This window comes from Trichophyton benhamiae (genome assembly GCF_000151125.1).
Source record: "Trichophyton benhamiae CBS 112371 chromosome Unknown contig01989.5, whole genome shotgun sequence".
Lineage (NCBI taxonomy): Eukaryota > Fungi > Ascomycota > Eurotiomycetes > Onygenales > Arthrodermataceae > Trichophyton > Trichophyton benhamiae.
In genome coordinates this window covers 57,289-73,347 of record NW_003315112.1, presented here as the reverse complement: position 1 = coordinate 73,347, position 16,059 = coordinate 57,289, and the positions used below count along the sequence as shown (strand labels likewise).

Genomic DNA, 16,059 nt, shown 5'->3' with positions numbered 1-16,059 from the left:
TGATTGAAGACTCTGTACGGACTACCCCGTACCCCGTAGTTACTCTGGACCATCAGGGGGCCCCTTGATGTCATACCGCGATCCACGAGAGGCCCCTTTCACCGCAAGCGGAAGGGTTCACACTGATCAGGTATGAATGATTGTTATTATTGCCATCTCCGATCCCGTATCCTGGTCCACGTTTGCGCGTCTTTGCTAGTTCGGCGATGGCCCGTTCTCCGCCCCTAAACCTGCTGGCAATTGTCTCGAGATTTCAGATGTGCTCCGAAACAGTCAGCAATAGCTAGTTACTCCATACACTCATCTATCTTATTCGTTAGTAGAATATTCGAAACAATGGTGTTTAGTACCTGGAAGCTGGTTTCTATTCGAGGTCGTTAAGATGAACGGCCCTCTGGTGGCTTGCACGGAACGGCGTTCGTCTCCTTAATCTGGACACACACGCGTGCTCTTCCACGCCCTTGCCACCGCGGCCCAATGCCCAGGATGAGCTGCGAAGCTCTTGTCCACTGACATGCGATCTTGATCTTGTGCCTGTACCCACATTGCTGCCTGTGTGGCACGGCTTGCTGGGGAAAAAGGGGACCATCTGACGTCGATTCTCCATATTCTCCAAGTACCGTCTGGCTCTGACCAAAGTCGCCTTTATTGCAAGGCTCCCGAGAGGCTCTTTCGGCCAAACCATCTCATGCATAAGCAGCTCGTATTCCCCTCGCTTGCGGGTGACCACAACCAGGCACAGAACGTTCGCAGGGGGGAGGCCCGTCCGAACCTTCGCAATAGAACTTTGTAGAACGCTACATCCCGGCCGCAAGCAGACTGTAATAATATTGACAGAGGGGATCCCGGGCAGAAAAACGAGCGCATCCAGGCAGCGGCAGGCTCTAATTATATCGACAGGCCTAAATCTCCCGTCGCCCTGTCATTAATTCCTCCGAGCTGGCTGTTCTGGCCGCGAGGTTAACGAAATGACAGCAGGATCGCCGCCGGAGCCAACGGTCGTCCATTGTTATTATTGACCTGCTGCCCGCGCGTTTCAACCTCTCTGAGGCTCTCCTTTCTTCTCCTTCTTCTGCTGCTCCGTCTTTGCTCTCGTCTTTGCTTTTGTCTTCTTCTTCTTCTTCGTCGTCGTCGTTCTTTTCACAAGCAAAAAGCTATCCTTGCTGACTCAGCATATCAAAGGGCGGCTGCTCCGACTTTTCTTTGGCCGCCAAAACTTCTCCCGCGTCTCCCTTTTTTTCTTAATTTCTTATCCTCGCGCAGAGCGACTCCAAGTCCCCTGAGCACTCGACGAGGAGGCAGAGACTCGTGCCGGAGGGCTCTCGCGCGCTCTCGACCTGCTGCCGCTTCTCCTGCTGCGAGCTTTGAACCGACGGAACAGCTTGCAGGCAGGAAAGAGAAAGGAAAAAAACACTGCTGCAGCCCCTCGAACAGCTACCTACCTACCGAAGACGTCTCGCAGCCGGGCCCCAATGATCCTCTGATAACTGCCGTTGGCAGCTCGAATGGAAATGGAATTGACGACCAAAAGCTATTTGCCGCGATTCTTTTGGAGGTAGCATTGCTCGAGTGGAATTCCGAACCGACCAGACAGGGTGCAATAGCTTGGAAGACCAGAACGCCCGCTGTGCGACGTGATATCGAGCTTCGACTTCAGCTTCAAACCACCGCCAGAGCTCGGCTTCAGAGGCTTCTCGAGAACACCCGAAATATCAATAAAAAATAAAAAATAAAAAATAAAAAAATTATACGCAGATGATGGAAAACTCGGTAGAGTCACAGCGGCTGCGGCGGCCTCGGTCGCGAACCGCCTGTGGGTTTCCGGTGTCGACTATCATCGTTACTATATTCGGTCTGCTCCTGGTCTTTGGCATTGTGCAATCGTACTTGACGCTCCAGATCGACCCCCAAGGATGCAAGACGCCCAGTATGCTGCCAACGTACATCAAATTGGGCGGGTTTGATACGGAACATACCCGATTCGCTAGCAAGTACAATCTTTACTTGTATCGAGAACGAGGTGTAGACGACTACAGCGAAGAAGACATTGGGGTATGCTGCCCTTTTTTTTTTTTTTTTTTTTTTTTTTTTTTTTTTTTTTTTTTTTTTTTTTGCGACTCTGATGACACTAGAAATGTCAATGGTAACTAACTAACATGGATTCCGTTCCTCTAGCTCAAAGGAGTGCCGGTTCTCTTCCTCCCGGGAAACGCAGGAAGCTACCGGCAGGGACGGTCCCTTGCTTCCGAAGCCTCCTTGTACTTTCATAATGTACTGCAACATGACCAAGACAGGGTCAAGCTCGGCACCAGGAGCTTGGATTTCTTCATGGCAGACTTCAATGAAGACATGGCTGCTTTCCATGGCCAGACAATCCTCGACCAGGCAGAATACATCAACGATGCCCTGTCCTACATACTATCGCTGTACCATGATCCCAACCGAGCTAGAAGAGATACCGATCTGCCAGACCCAGTATCCGTCATACTGATAGGTCACTCCATGGGAGGAATTGTCGCTAGGACAGTCCTGACAATGGCCAATTATCAGGCCAACTCTGTGAATTCCATCATCACCATGTCCACACCGCATGCCAGACCACCCGTATCGTTCGATTCCGACCTGATGAGTACCTATAAACAGATCAACTCCTACTGGCGCGAAGCCTATTCGGAGAGATGGGCCAATAATAACCCGTTGTGGCATGTCACCCTCATATCCATTGCTGGCGGTGGAGGGGACACCATTGTGCCCTCAGACTACACTAGCTTATCCTCCCTGGTGCCCGATACCCATGGTTTTACCGTTTTTACCAGTACAATTCCCAACGTTTGGACTGGAGTAGATCACCTTTCAATTGCATGGTGTGATTCCTTCAGAAAAGCCGTTGTTCGAGCGCTCTTTGATGTTATTGACGTTCGGCGCGCTACCCAAACGAAGCAACGAGCCGAGCGCATGAGTGTATTCAGGAAGTGGTTTCTTACCGGGATCGAACCAAATGCTGATAAACTCCTGCCAAGTAAAGGTAAGATTAAGCAATATTGTGTTACATCCGCTATCACCAGACTAACGGGAACCATAGAACCAACTACTTTATTGACCCTTGAAGAAAACGCCAACGCAATGCTAAAACAAGGCGAACGCCTGGTCTTGCACGGACTCGGCCATCACGAAGGCCCTAAAGCCCATCTAATCCCTGTCCCCCCAAGAGGAGGTGTCCCTGGCAAAAAATTTACCCTCCTGACAGATCAGCGTGTTGAACCTTCAGGGTCCGGAAAGCTTGAAATTCTGTTTTGCAGTGATCCTCCCTCCCGCGCTGGGCAATCCGCGACTTTGCTTTCCTTGAATCTCGACCTATCCGGTGGCAACGCTGCTTCACCTCGGCTGGTGTGCAAAAGCAGCTATGAGGACGTGATATACATCCCTGCTTCAAACAAGAATTCAAAAGCCGCTTTTGATGACGCCCAACCATTTTCATATTTCCAATACAGCCTAGAAGACCTTACGGAGTATCAGTTTGTGGCCGTCGTCGATAAGCACGAAAAAGCTACCCCCGGGTTTCTGATTGCGGAGTTCTCTGACAGCTCTGACTCAGTAATTCCGACTAGAGTTAGCCTGGGTCGGCTTCTTAGTGCTGGCTTAACCATCCTGCTACCAGCCGACAGACCAATGGTGACAGATATCAAGGTTCCAGCTCTGCAGTCCAGCTTGCTCGCCTATAAGCTTAAGCTCAACAGGCAAGGATGCAAACCCGACTCAGAGCTATTTGCGCCCATCGTTCGCCAGTATATATCTGATCCCTACGAATCCAAGTTTTTCGTCAACGTAAAAGCGATTGACGTTAATCTCCATGGAGTCGCGCCGTATATGCCTCCGCATATCAGGGACAATGCAGCCGGAAGTGGCATATCCTTTGAGCTGTGGTCAGATCGGAGCTGCAGCGCGCCACTTCAAATATCACTGCAAGTGGATGTGCTAGGAAGCTTGGGTAGGCTTGCAATGAGATATCGAACTGTCTTTGCTGCGTTCCCCCTGGTTATTGTCGCAATGGTCCTCCGCAAGCAATTTAGAGTATACGATCAAACAGGTAAGACAGCCTCAACTAGCACTATCTGGCGCTCCCGTTACTTACCACTATGCATAGGCGTTTTTATCAACTTTTCCGAAAGTTTAGAACTATGTATTCGGTCTTCTTTACCTCTTACCTTCCTTGGCTTCTCACTTTTGGCTACCACTCTGGCAACATCCAAGTCCGTTGTAACCCAGGGGGTACAGTCAAGTTGGCAGTCGAACGCAACAGAGACGCCGATAGACTATGGGAAGAATGATCTTCTGTTAGGCTCTCAGGACACTTTCTTCTGGTTCTTGGTGCCTCTTTTCGGCATTATTAGCGTTGGCGCATGTGTTGTTGTCCATTATGCTGCCACAACCATCATCTATCTCCTTGGGCTTCTTCGATCCACCGTGGCTGCTCGACAGGGCTATATCAAGCATGAAAACGGAAAGTAAGTTGGTTTGTCCATGGATCGCTACCAGTAAACATACTAACCACATATAGGGCTGCGCCGTTGCTGTGGAGTTTATCTACAAGACACAGGATAGTTAATGCCGTGATTCTGCTGTTCCTAGTAGCTACTGTCATCCCGTACCAGTTTGCGTACGTGGTAGCTTGTATCGTTCAGTTAATCACTTGTGTCCAGGCCTCTTCTCATGCTCGTGAAACAGTAAGTAAAGGCACCCAGACTCTTTCATTAGCCGATAATTGCTGACTTGGCCCAAGCGATCGGGTAATCATGCCAACCTAAGCAACTTTGCACATTCGATTCTCATCCTAATGCTTTGGATTCTTCCGATAAACATCCCTGTCCTCATCGTCTGGGGTCACAACCTCGCCGTACACTGGTTCACGCCCTTCTCCTCTCACCATAATGTGTTATCAATAATGCCTTTCATTCTTCTCGTCGAAACCCTAACCACCGGAGTCATGATACCCCGGATTACCTCGAAGTAAGTATCCTTACGCTTGGTCCCTTTTGCTCGACAAGCCTTGGTCTAACGTCATTTTTAGCTTCAAACATATCACATCCGGCCTGTTTTTCTTCCTTGCAGTATACGCCGCGATTTACGGCGTCACATACGCTTACTTACTACACCATATTGCCAACTTCGTCGTCACCTGGCTTGTGGTACTCTATTTCTTCGGAAACGGCCTTTGCATACCAAGCATCGACCGGATAACCCGTCTACCCGACTTCGCCGACACCGACTTTTCGAACGGTCACATCAAAAAGCTGCCTTGATTCCATTTCGCCTGTTACAGCGAGTGTTACTTAACATACGCAACAACGTACATATGACGGTCTATTTATTTCATGAGAACACAGCATCGCATATATAGAAGCCTCTGCATCTTCTTTCGGCCTCCATTCCCAGCTGCCCTTTTTCATTTACGGCATAGCCTCTTTTAATGAATTCTGTGACAGTATATATTACTTTTTTCTCCTCACTGTCTATTCGATTTCTTTCCTCTGGAGGAACAGTGCCTGTGCCAGTGGTTCGGCTATTCTTTCTACACATCAGGGCCGCTCTGTTTTATACACTCATCCGTCTTTGTTTTAGAGGCTGTCTTCTGGGTAAAAAAGAGCCCGATCTTGCGGTCAGTATAATATCATGTTAAATATATATTAAGAAAATACTAATAATACTAAATACGTTATCTCTTTCATCTTCCTTTCCCTCCCTCTTTTAGAATACCGCTGAGCTAAAACGATAGTAGTGTCGCAAATATACATATCTCCAGTGGCAGGCAGGCCAAATTCAGGACGCCTTAATATTTGTTTTGCCTACTGTCAAGTGTCAGCCATCTATCACTATGACGCTAATGCCACTCTCGGCTTCCATATCGGACTTGAAGGTCATCGTTATTCTATTATTGTGCTATATATTTAAAGAAAAGATTAATAAGGTATAAGGTCGAATATTCCTCTTTACCCCCTTTGCCTGTCGGCAGCGACTTAACCTCGGCGCTCCACTTTTACCCCGGATCTTCGTTATCATAAAGCAAATTGGCAGGCAGCCCTCCATCATCCCTGAAACCGACAGCTTCAAATCTCTTATTTGTCGTATTATTCATGCACACAGACCATTCTCCTGCCTGATTGGGTATAAGGCGCCGGTCTTCCTGGCCCTTTGGCTGGGGAAACATTGGTTTATCCCGGCTTGCCTTGCCAGCTAAATATAATTGCCAGCAAGGGCAGAGTGCTCAAAGAGAACAACCGACCGGCAGCTTAACCGACGCCTTGAGATGGCGCTACAGCTAAACCAAGGCGGATATTCCTTGCATGGAGTCACAGTCCAGCGGCTCCTTCGGCTTCAAGCGGTGCGAGCTTATACAATGCTGTGTCCTGGGTTAAGGTAGGACTGCTTCATAAATTGCGGCCCGTCTACCCCTCCCTTTCTTTACTTCGTCTTCTCTACAGTAGTTATCTTCTTCTAACTGTCATTATAGCTGGGACAGCTCTTCAGGATGCGTTTCCTAATAAGTAGCCTGCTGTCAGGCCTGGCACTGCTGACATCTCTTCATGCGTTTGTCCTGGCACTACCACGAGAGTACAGTATTTCGATGTCAAACCCATTTCACGAATCTCTTTTCTCCTGTCCTGCAGCTTCATGGCCAAGGGTCAAACTTGGAAGTGAGAATACACCCCAGGAGCCTTCAAAGGACCTCAGAAAAATCCTGTCTCAGATTTCGCCCAAGAGAATAGAAACTACTATCAGAAAATTGGTTTCATTCGGCACCCGCCACACTCTCTCTACACAAACCAACGCAACGTACGGCATTGGGGCAGCAAGAGAGTGGATCGAGTCGGAATTCCAACGATATGCGAATGCGAGCGATGGCCGCTTGACCGTCAAAGTAGTGGGATATGACCAGCAGGCGGATGGTAACCGTATACCTTTCCCTGTTCGGATCAGTGACGTGGTCGCTACGCTGAAGGGAGAGGGAGACCCGGAGAGAGTCTACGTTGTTTCGGGTCACTATGACTCTAGAAACAGTGATCCGCTCGATTATAAGGGTATTGCTCCAGGAGCAAACGACGAGTACGTTCAATACCCTTCTAGCTCTCTTTATTCTATGGCAGTGACAACAGCAGTGTAGAAACGGAAAAGCTAATGGCGTACTAACCAGTGCATCCGGCGTTGCTGTCTCTCTCGAGCTTGCGCGTGTGATGTCACAGCGAGACCTTCCTCGTCCAAAGGCAACGATAGTCTTTGCTGCAGTCGCAGGCGAGGAACAAGGCCTCTACGGAGCTAATTTCCTAGCTCAGTCATTCCGCAATAGTTCCACCAATGTTGAAGGAATGTTTACAAACGATATCATCGGCTCATCAACAGCTGATGACGGCACCAAAGAACCGCACGTTATCCGTCTCTTTGCCCAGGGAATACCACCTCTGAATGTTGAAAATCAGGCAATGCGAGAGAGGCGCATTATGATTGGAGGCGATAATGATACTCCTGCTCGTCAATTGGCACGCTTCGTCAAAGAGACTGCAGAAAACAAACATACGGACATGGAAGTCTCGGTCATCTACAGGCTAGACAGATACCTACGCGGTGGTGACCACCGTCCATTCCTAGAGGCTGGATACCCAGCGGCACGTTTCACAGAGCCAAACGGGAACTATGCGCATCAACATCAGGATATTCGGATTGACAAGGATCCTAAAACTGGCAAAGACATTCAGTATGGAGATTTGCCTGAGTTCTGCGACTTTGATTTTATTTCACGAGTCGGTAAAGTCAACGCGGCCGCCCTTTGGAACCTGGCAATGTCACCGGGTATGCCACGGAACGTGCGTGTCAATACCACAGCGCTTTCAAATGACAGTAAATTCAGCTGGGATCCTCCGGCAGGCGGTAATGCCCTGGTTGGGGGATATGAAATTGTTTGGCGTAGCACCACTGCTCCGTTCTGGACTCATAAGATGGACGTAGGAATGGTTCAGGAGGCAACGATAGATCTTAGCAAGGACAATGTCGTTTTCGGCATCAGGGCCCGCGGCAAGAATGGTGAGAGAGGTGTCGCTGTTCTCCCTTTCCCTTAGTTAGACTATGATATACGTGCATAGAGCTGAGACGCAAAGAATACACGACTTGAGTTGTTGTAGCAGTGAATTAGGCTGCCAAATTAAGTCTTAATGACTGACGTCTCTTGTGGTGGCTCTGCTAGGATAACTACCACTGCAGCATCGCAAGCTTTGATTATATCGGTGCCTTGATACGCCCTAAGCGCCGGATGGCATTCTATATGATGCAAGAGATCACTGCGGCAAGAATGAGGCTGGACGATTAAGCTCCCAGTTTAGCCGGCTCCATGACCAGTAGGCAGCCGTTCGGCTTGATATTCACCCGTTCGCCTAATTATGGATCGCTGACTGGATGCACCGCCCAATTACTCCCTCCGTTACGATGGCCTTGAAACATCTTTTTCGGAGACGGAGTGTACTGCGTGAGATGATGTTATCAGTGGCTGCTTCATCGCAGGTTAATGGTTGGGTACCTCGCCCTTGGACAGGTACACGATCCTCCATCCGATAATGAACGGATAATTAATCCGCGACTATATAAAACTTCAGTCTCCCCATCATAAGCTATAAAATAACTACAAGATACCAGATAACAAGGATAATACATACCAACTCATCTCTCCTCAGTCGGTTACCAGTTTTTCTTTCATCTTCTACAGATCAGAATGGCCAGTCCTATCGCTTTCATCGGCTCAACCGGCGGCTGTGCGAACTCTTGCCTTGCCCACACTCTTAAGGGAGGCTACAACGTCGTCGCCCTTGCGCGCACACCGTCGAAGTTGACAGATCAACTTAAGGTCCAAGGCATCGAGCAGTCAGTCATCGACAAACAGCTCACCGTTATCCAAGGAGATGTCAACGATATCGAAGCAGTAAAGCGAACTGTAGCTCCAGCCTGCAATAATGGAGCTCTAGTACCAACCATCATCTCTGGTATTGGATCAACCCCAAAGCTACAAGCCTCAATATGGCAGCCAGTCACCCTGAATGATCCAAATGTATGCGAGAAAGCAACGAACAACATTATTTCAGCCGTAAAGGAGGTGCAGTCTTCTCATGGGAGCGGAATGCCCAAGACCCAGCCATTCCTCACTGTTGTATCAACCACCGGAATAAGCAAGACAGAGGATGTTCCTTTGGCCTTTAGGCCGCTATATCATTATTTCCTCGCAGTTCCGCACAAGGATAAACTGAAGATGGAGGAGGCTATATTCAACGCTGTTGCTGATCCCACGCCTACTTGTCGAGTGTTCCGCGGTGTCATGTCGGTTCGACCTTCGCTTTTGACGGGTGATTATAATATCGCCACCGGAAAGGGATGGAAGACTCTCAGGGTTGGAACCGATGATAAGCCGGCAGTAGGATACACCATCCAGCGCGCAGATGTGGGCGAGTGGATGTACCATGAGGTAGTCGCAAATCGGGGACAAAACTACACTAACCAGAAGGTCTCCTTGACTAGTTAACGGCCATGTTCGCACCCGGATGATTTTCTTTCTCCTTTCACATGCATCGATTTCCCTTTCCCTTTCCTTTTTCTTCTCTTTTTAAGCATTGTGCATGCCCTTCCACTAGATAAACTAATGATGACGCCTGAGATTGCCCTATGATATCGCGGTGGTAAACCACCAGTAAACAATGAGTAATGAACGCATTGTAATTTTTAGGAGCTCGAAGCACTGAGTACGGTCCTGTAAACCCAGAATAGTGGCTATTGAATGGGCCTTTCACCGAGAATATCGGGAGCTGTCGTTGACTTAGAGATTAACAATCGATGGGCCAAAGAAATGTCGTTATCCCCTTTGCTGTTCGTGTGGTAATTTCCCCTCAAAACGGGAGTAACCCGAGAAAGCTATGAACGCCTTATATAGTAGCATACGGAATGCTGATGTGTAACCAGATATCTCTTCCGTACTACGTGAGGACCGAAGCTCGAAAAGGGGTAAACACAATACGGAGTAGCCGGCTCCAAGTATCATTTGGGTAGTTCTCCACGGGTGCGTACGTTAGTTACGCATTGATATCGAGATTTGACTTAACGTCCGAAAATACTCCGAGAGGGTGGATCAATGTATAAATGCCATGCTGCGCCGAACACAAAGAAAAGATTATCCCCTCTTCTCCCGCACATAGTCCCGTGGCTGGATTAGGACATTGCTGGAATTGGCCAAGCCCATCGCTAGGCTATGATGATCTACTTAGCTCAAATTCTGCCGTGTTAATTTGATAGTCCAATCTGTATTTTGGACCTTCACAGAACGACTTGCGCTTTAAGTGGGGTTCTCAGGCGGCTCAAGCGTCCTCCTTCCTCGAAAGACCCAAGTCAGGTCCAGAGGCTTGCCGACCTCCAATTGAAGAAGGGTGATAGCTTCCATGATGGGTTAGAGAAAACAGGTCTGTATTTTACTGTGTACTCCGTTGACGAGGGCGAATATGGCGGCCCCCTTTGGGTTCATTGGCATGTGTAGCTTTCTTGAGTGCATGCCTGAGTGTGTTTTCATGTGTTTCATCCTGGTGGAGACTATGAGGCTGAGATCAAGGTCGGAAAGCTCAGGTTCTTCTGTGACAGCCCAGAGTACTCCGTATGCAGAGTACATATATGAGAGTCAAGGCGCTCAGTAGCTTTGACAGGAGAGCATGCACATCTTCATGACATCCCTGACGTGGCATTCCTCATACATATACGATAGCTTCACGAATAAATCAACCATGGACTCTGGTCGGTAAAAACTAGTTGAGCCTATTGTGGAACTGCAAGGACGCAGCCATCATAAAGATATGCATTCAACCCCACGTTGATCTTTCTTAACACGTCGGGTAAATGTTGCAGCGACCTGACAAGGGGTTTGGATTCCTCCAAAACAAACGAAACCAGGCCATTGAATCACAAGCTCTGGGCGGTTGTTCAGAAGCGACAAATTCCAGGGAGTGCGTTTTAAGAGAAGAGTATTCTCGTGAATACTCGTGTTGCTTGGCACCACGGTGACATCGAAGGAAAACTGGTGTATGGAAAACAGCACGGTTACCTAACCCTCGAAGGCTGCCATGATAGTACGGAGAAATGCCTACCCGGACCGCAGATAAATCCCGTATCAAGACGCATCCACCAAGACGGTGAGCTGAGAAGAAGACCGTGTTCAGACGGATGCCTCAGACATTTTATGTTAGGCTCTGTCAGCCCAATAGCCTTATATCCTGACCGATAGCCGTGGCCTGGCTTCGTGTAGCTACGTACCTGGTTGTCTTCGAAGTTGAAATTGAATTTTGATATTCAAAAGGTTGGATGTCAGCAAGGACAAAAATAGAAGGTGCCAACCTACATATGGAAGGAGGCGCACGGATAAACCTCGGCCCGTCCCTGCTCTTAAGGTTTTCCGGGTCCACATAGTTTAAATAACTATAATATTGCTTATATAAGACAGGGGTCAGCTTTAGAGAAATATTTTACCACGCGGCCAACCAAACAAGCACCATCAACAAACAAAATAGTTTACGGTTTGGGGTTGGGGCGTTTTGATGTGTTCACATGCTGGGCTGGTACTCCGTAGAGCCAGATCAACTCCCGGGTACGGAGGCAAGTGAGTTGATGCTCGTTCGGTGGGTGCTCCATCCACTGGGCGTGGGTGGCTTTAGTGGCTCTCAGGGGTCCGGGACAGAAAAGTCAACAAAACGAAACGGGACAGCCCCATCTGCGGGCCGCCTGGTGCTCGGAGTACGAACTCCAGCATGATAAGTCTCAAACCTAAGGTCTCTACCCAAGAACACAAAAGATCTGAAGCTGTTTGAAGAAACAGCGGGAAACCTCGCTTAAGTTCAGTGCAAAAGGCGAAACAAAAAGAAATAATAATAAATTCATCTTATATCGAAGGCAATAATGTAATATTTTGAATTTTGAAATATCACTACAAGAAAAAATAGGAGACTGAAAAAATTCTCCCGGCTCCCACGAAATAACGAAACAGCACCGACCTCCGTAAAACGCTCAGTAGGCACTCCTCAAAGGTATATATGGTTGATGATGATAATAATAACAGAAAAAAGAAAAGAAAAATGCCTTAAAACGCCTGACCTGGGTATTTCTTATCTTCGTGACCCGACTCCGATCTCGAGCTTTCAACATCCACATTGTAAGTCCTCTGCACGAGGATGCCGCCGTCCATCTTTCCTTCTTCAACCTTCATGATCTCCTCTGTGCTTTCTGACTTGTCCACCATAGTGAGTTCTGTCTGGGTAATCATGTAGGGATCCTTGGGCTTTCGTTTCGATGATGCCTTGCTGTCTTTGTATTGTTGACTGTGCTCGCTTGTATCCTCGTATCGTTCGTTGCCGAAGATGCTCTTCCAGAATCGGGGCTTGGTGATTGGATACACGAGGGGTGCCTGACCGACAATGACGGCGACGAAATCTTCACGGATTGACCATAGGGCTCCGTCACCATGGCGCTGAAGCTTGAAAATGAGAACGACACGAACGATGGCTGCAATCATACAGAACAAGCCGAGACCAAAAAGCATCATCAGACCAATTTTGCGCATAATGCTAGCTTGGACTCGCAAGACCATCTAAGAAAGATCAGTGTTAGACGGAGAAACTGTAGCGCCTTGGCTTATGGGGGGACACCTACTGGGATAGGAATAGTAATGATGCACATATCAGTAAGGACGTTTAGGACTGCGACGGTGTAGAATGTGACAGGGTTTTGTGGATAGCATTGGCCTGCATTTGTATTGTATCAGTGTCTGTCTTCTCAAAACAAGAGCATTAAATTGAAACACTAACCTCCTGGGTTTGGATAAACCTGCCACAGCTTGGTGAACGGAACACATGCCAAGCAGAAAGTAAGGATGGAAGCAATACCCGCTGCTGTGACGAAACCAAAAGCCGGCAAGATGAACCGTTCAATATGCAGGCCTCTGACCAGTCGACGGTAGAAGAAAAGCATGTTGAACTTCAGACTCCAGACAATAGTGGCATAGCTAAGGAAGCCAAAGGAGAAGAGCTTGGAGCCATATTCCCAATCTTTCCGCTCGCTCATGGATAATGACGCTCGTTGCGCATTTGTCAACACCGATGTATGTTTCCCCCCCGCCTGGACTAAGAATACATGCGCAATAATTGTGACGCAGGTGTATACCAGCTATATAATACATCAGCCATTGAAATCAATAATTTTGAGGAGACTAGACGGAGAATCATCTCACCCAAGTAAACCAGACGAGATAGTCATCAGGGCCGTAACCCTGAATTCCAACGAGCCTTGTTCGAACAAATACTCTTGCCCCGATCATGGTAGATCCTATGGCATAGAGAGTCCATGTCTCAACCAGGACGGGTGTCAAATCCATGGTTGATTGAGGGTGATGACTGGTACCCGTAAGGTAGGGTAGGCGAGGTCGAGCTCAAGATGGATACCGAGATTAAAGCAGCAGAAGCCTCGACGTTTTCAATCAACTGATATAAAGCTTTGCTTAGAGAAAGCAGGCGAAGCAAGTGTCTCTGGGAAGAAGAAGATTGTTATTCGAAACCTGTGGACCAACTCAGGACCAGCCATCTTGAAGGGCCCGTCTTCTGGGGATTTATACGAAATGTCATCCACCGTTGTTAACCTAAACGAGACATCTTCTTCAGGTGTCGTAGCTCATTTTCGTTTCTTCTTTTTTTCTTATTTTCATTTTAGACTGTGGTAAGACCCGTCCAAATAACTTCTGCCCAGGGTCTTGTTGTGGCTTCACTCTATCGCCCGTTTCCCGTACTCGGGACTAGCGGGCGTCAAAATCCTGAAGATCTTTCTGGAGTTTCCCGCGTCAGAAGCCTCATTGATTCGTTTCTTATTCCTGGATTGCTCTCCAGCGGTGATTTCCAAGCTTCATGTTCAATCGAATGGGTAGAAGGAAGTGTTTGGGCTACGGAGTACTCTTCCCACCGCTGCTGGGATGAAACAAGAGAGAGGTGAGTTGAGCTATCAAGCCCCATTCTGCATGATGCAAGCAGAAAAGCTGCTAGGATTATCTGCCCGCGCGTGCTCATATCATTTGTGTATGCATAACCGGAAAATAATTCCCTGGGATGAGGTGTATGTAGTTGCCCAGGGGCAACCTTTTCAACTATATACTTAGTTAGCCGCACCAGAGAGCAGCCAGTCAAAGTGACCGCGGGGGGAGGGTATCAGTGCGGAATATGATAGCGAATGTGTCGCTTCGAGGCCACCGGAGCAAAAAAAATTAAAAATAAATAGACATGAACGGTGCAGGCCCTGAGCCGGACTCCGACGAATGACCAACCATTGAAGGGGGCAGTTCGGTTTGAAACCGTCCTTGGTCGAGGCACTACTTGACAATAATATACGGACACATCCATCATCGGTCCCCATACCTGCACACATCGCTGTTCTTAGTACGTGGATCTAGCGGTATTAAGCTCCGAAGTTGAAGAGCTTAGCCTGATGATACCTGCTGTGCTTGTGTTTTTCCCTCGGGCATGGGCGGCGCTCTCGCGGGTTCGCTGCTAGTTGGATCCATCAACCTTATCAGCCCGTCCAGCGCGCCCTGAGCCCATCGCCACAGGCGCCTTCGAGCCGTCTTCTGCCAGAGCCGATGGTCTAGTGCGCCATTTTTGATTTTTTTGGGGGGAGTTGCTCTCCTCAGCGAACCCTACAGGCGCCGGTGCCTCTCCTGCGGGCTGCTCTAGTGAAGTTCCCCTGGGCGTTGGAGTTAGCATGGGGGTACCGGGCGATACATGGGATGCCCGTATATTGCCAGGAATCCGCCACAGCAATGCGCCATGCAGCCAGGCTCAATTAGTGCCTTTTGAATGCCCGAAGTTGCTGTCACCTGCTGGAGGAGGCTCGGGGATAACTATCACAATCCAGTTGTATGGTTGTTGTGTGGTGCGTCTAGCTCGTTGGTTGCCCACGATGAAACGCTGGAGCGCAGAGCTTTGATGGAATATTACACATCGACTTTTTTTTTCTTTCTATCTTTTCAACATGGATATGGACCTGGTCCCTGCGAGCTGGGGCAATGGGAAGATCTTATGCCTGTTTGTCTGTCTGCCTGATCACTTTTGGCCGCCGCACGGCGACATGTCGACCTCGAATATCAGATATCAGCCTCTGAACAGGACATAACAGCCAGTCACACCCCCCTGTGCTGCTAACTAGTTGACTGGGCAAACCCCGATAATCTACCCCTTGCGCCTTTAGCTGGATTGCAAATAAAAAAAGAACAACGCCATCATCGACTGGCTCTCGCGGTCAGTCCCTCGCCCAGTCTGGGGGAGCATCGAAGGTTCCATCGTCCACAGGCTATTGAAGCAAGGCAAGTCATCCACCAAACAGCTGCAGGAGACGCCGCGGCCAAGCCTCCTCCTGCACTGAGCGATCCCTGTCTGCATCGAAAAAAGGTTAAATAAAAAGAGAATAAACAACAATATATGATTTCTTCTCAGGCTAATGGAGTATGCAGATTTAAATGGCCACATCGAAGTTTGCGGGCAGAGATGCATAAGTTGACATGTACAGAGTATGAGCACAGCATATGCATCTCTATGCATCCTGATATCGATCAAAAGAAAAAGGGGGGAAGTCCCTTGCTGTGCGGAAGGAAAAAGAATAATGGAACAAGATGGGAAAGCAATAACGCCCGGAAGCAGAGAAGCTAGATCGATTGTCTTCTAGGGCTAGAGGAATTCAAAATTCTGTACGACTGAAGGCGGTTCGATGGCGGGCAACAAGATGATAGTGATGGCCCCCGTGCTACCATGTCCTAAAACTGGAGTATACCGCGCTTCCCGAATAACCTTCTCTGGGGTGCCAACAAGCCGGAGAGGGACGACTACGAATCGTTAGGAGCATCCCTACGGAGTATCTTCATGACATTTAGATCCCGTCTGTTGGCCGATCGAGGATTTACTGACAAGGATCTGGAAGATGCCGGAAACCTCTTATTCCTTCTTTTGTTCAACCTAAGTA

General features: G+C 48.5%; 5 protein-coding genes across 5 annotated transcripts; 3 read left to right on the top strand and 2 right to left on the bottom strand.

Annotated features, from left to right (window-relative positions):
• Positions 1–1,758: 1,758 nt before the first annotated feature.
• Positions 1,759–5,300, top strand: ARB_04733 (uncharacterized protein; the record flags this gene model as incomplete). Its single annotated transcript, XM_003016398.1, has 6 exons — positions 1,759–2,052; positions 2,176–4,087; positions 4,145–4,505; positions 4,701–4,724; positions 4,807–5,007; positions 5,069–5,300. The coding sequence occupies 6 exons, from the start codon at positions 1,759–1,761 to the stop codon at positions 5,298–5,300; spliced, it is 3,024 nt and encodes a 1,007-aa protein (XP_003016444.1).
• A 1,226-nt stretch (positions 5,301–6,526) lies between these two features.
• Positions 6,527–8,108, top strand: ARB_04732 (uncharacterized protein; the record flags this gene model as incomplete). Its single annotated transcript, XM_003016397.1, has 2 exons — positions 6,527–7,101; positions 7,190–8,108. The coding sequence occupies 2 exons, from the start codon at positions 6,527–6,529 to the stop codon at positions 8,106–8,108; spliced, it is 1,494 nt and encodes a 497-aa protein (XP_003016443.1).
• A 647-nt stretch (positions 8,109–8,755) lies between these two features.
• Positions 8,756–9,556, top strand: ARB_04731 (uncharacterized protein; the record flags this gene model as incomplete). Its single annotated transcript, XM_003016396.1, has 1 exon — positions 8,756–9,556. One exon carries the CDS (start codon positions 8,756–8,758, stop codon positions 9,554–9,556), a length of 801 nt encoding a protein of 266 aa, XP_003016442.1.
• Positions 9,557–12,145: 2,589 nt separating this feature from the next.
• ARB_04730 (uncharacterized protein) lies at positions 12,146–12,604 on the bottom strand (the record flags this gene model as incomplete). The annotated part of the gene is made up of 1 exon (XM_003016395.1): positions 12,146–12,604. One exon carries the CDS (start codon positions 12,602–12,604, stop codon positions 12,146–12,148), a length of 459 nt encoding a protein of 152 aa, XP_003016441.1.
• Positions 12,605–12,864: 260 nt separating this feature from the next.
• Positions 12,865–13,435, bottom strand: ARB_04729 (uncharacterized protein; the record flags this gene model as incomplete). The annotated part of the gene is made up of 2 exons (XM_003016394.1): positions 12,865–13,227; positions 13,292–13,435. 2 exons carry the CDS (start codon positions 13,433–13,435, stop codon positions 12,865–12,867), a joined length of 507 nt encoding a protein of 168 aa, XP_003016440.1.
• Positions 13,436–16,059: the final 2,624 nt, after the last annotated feature.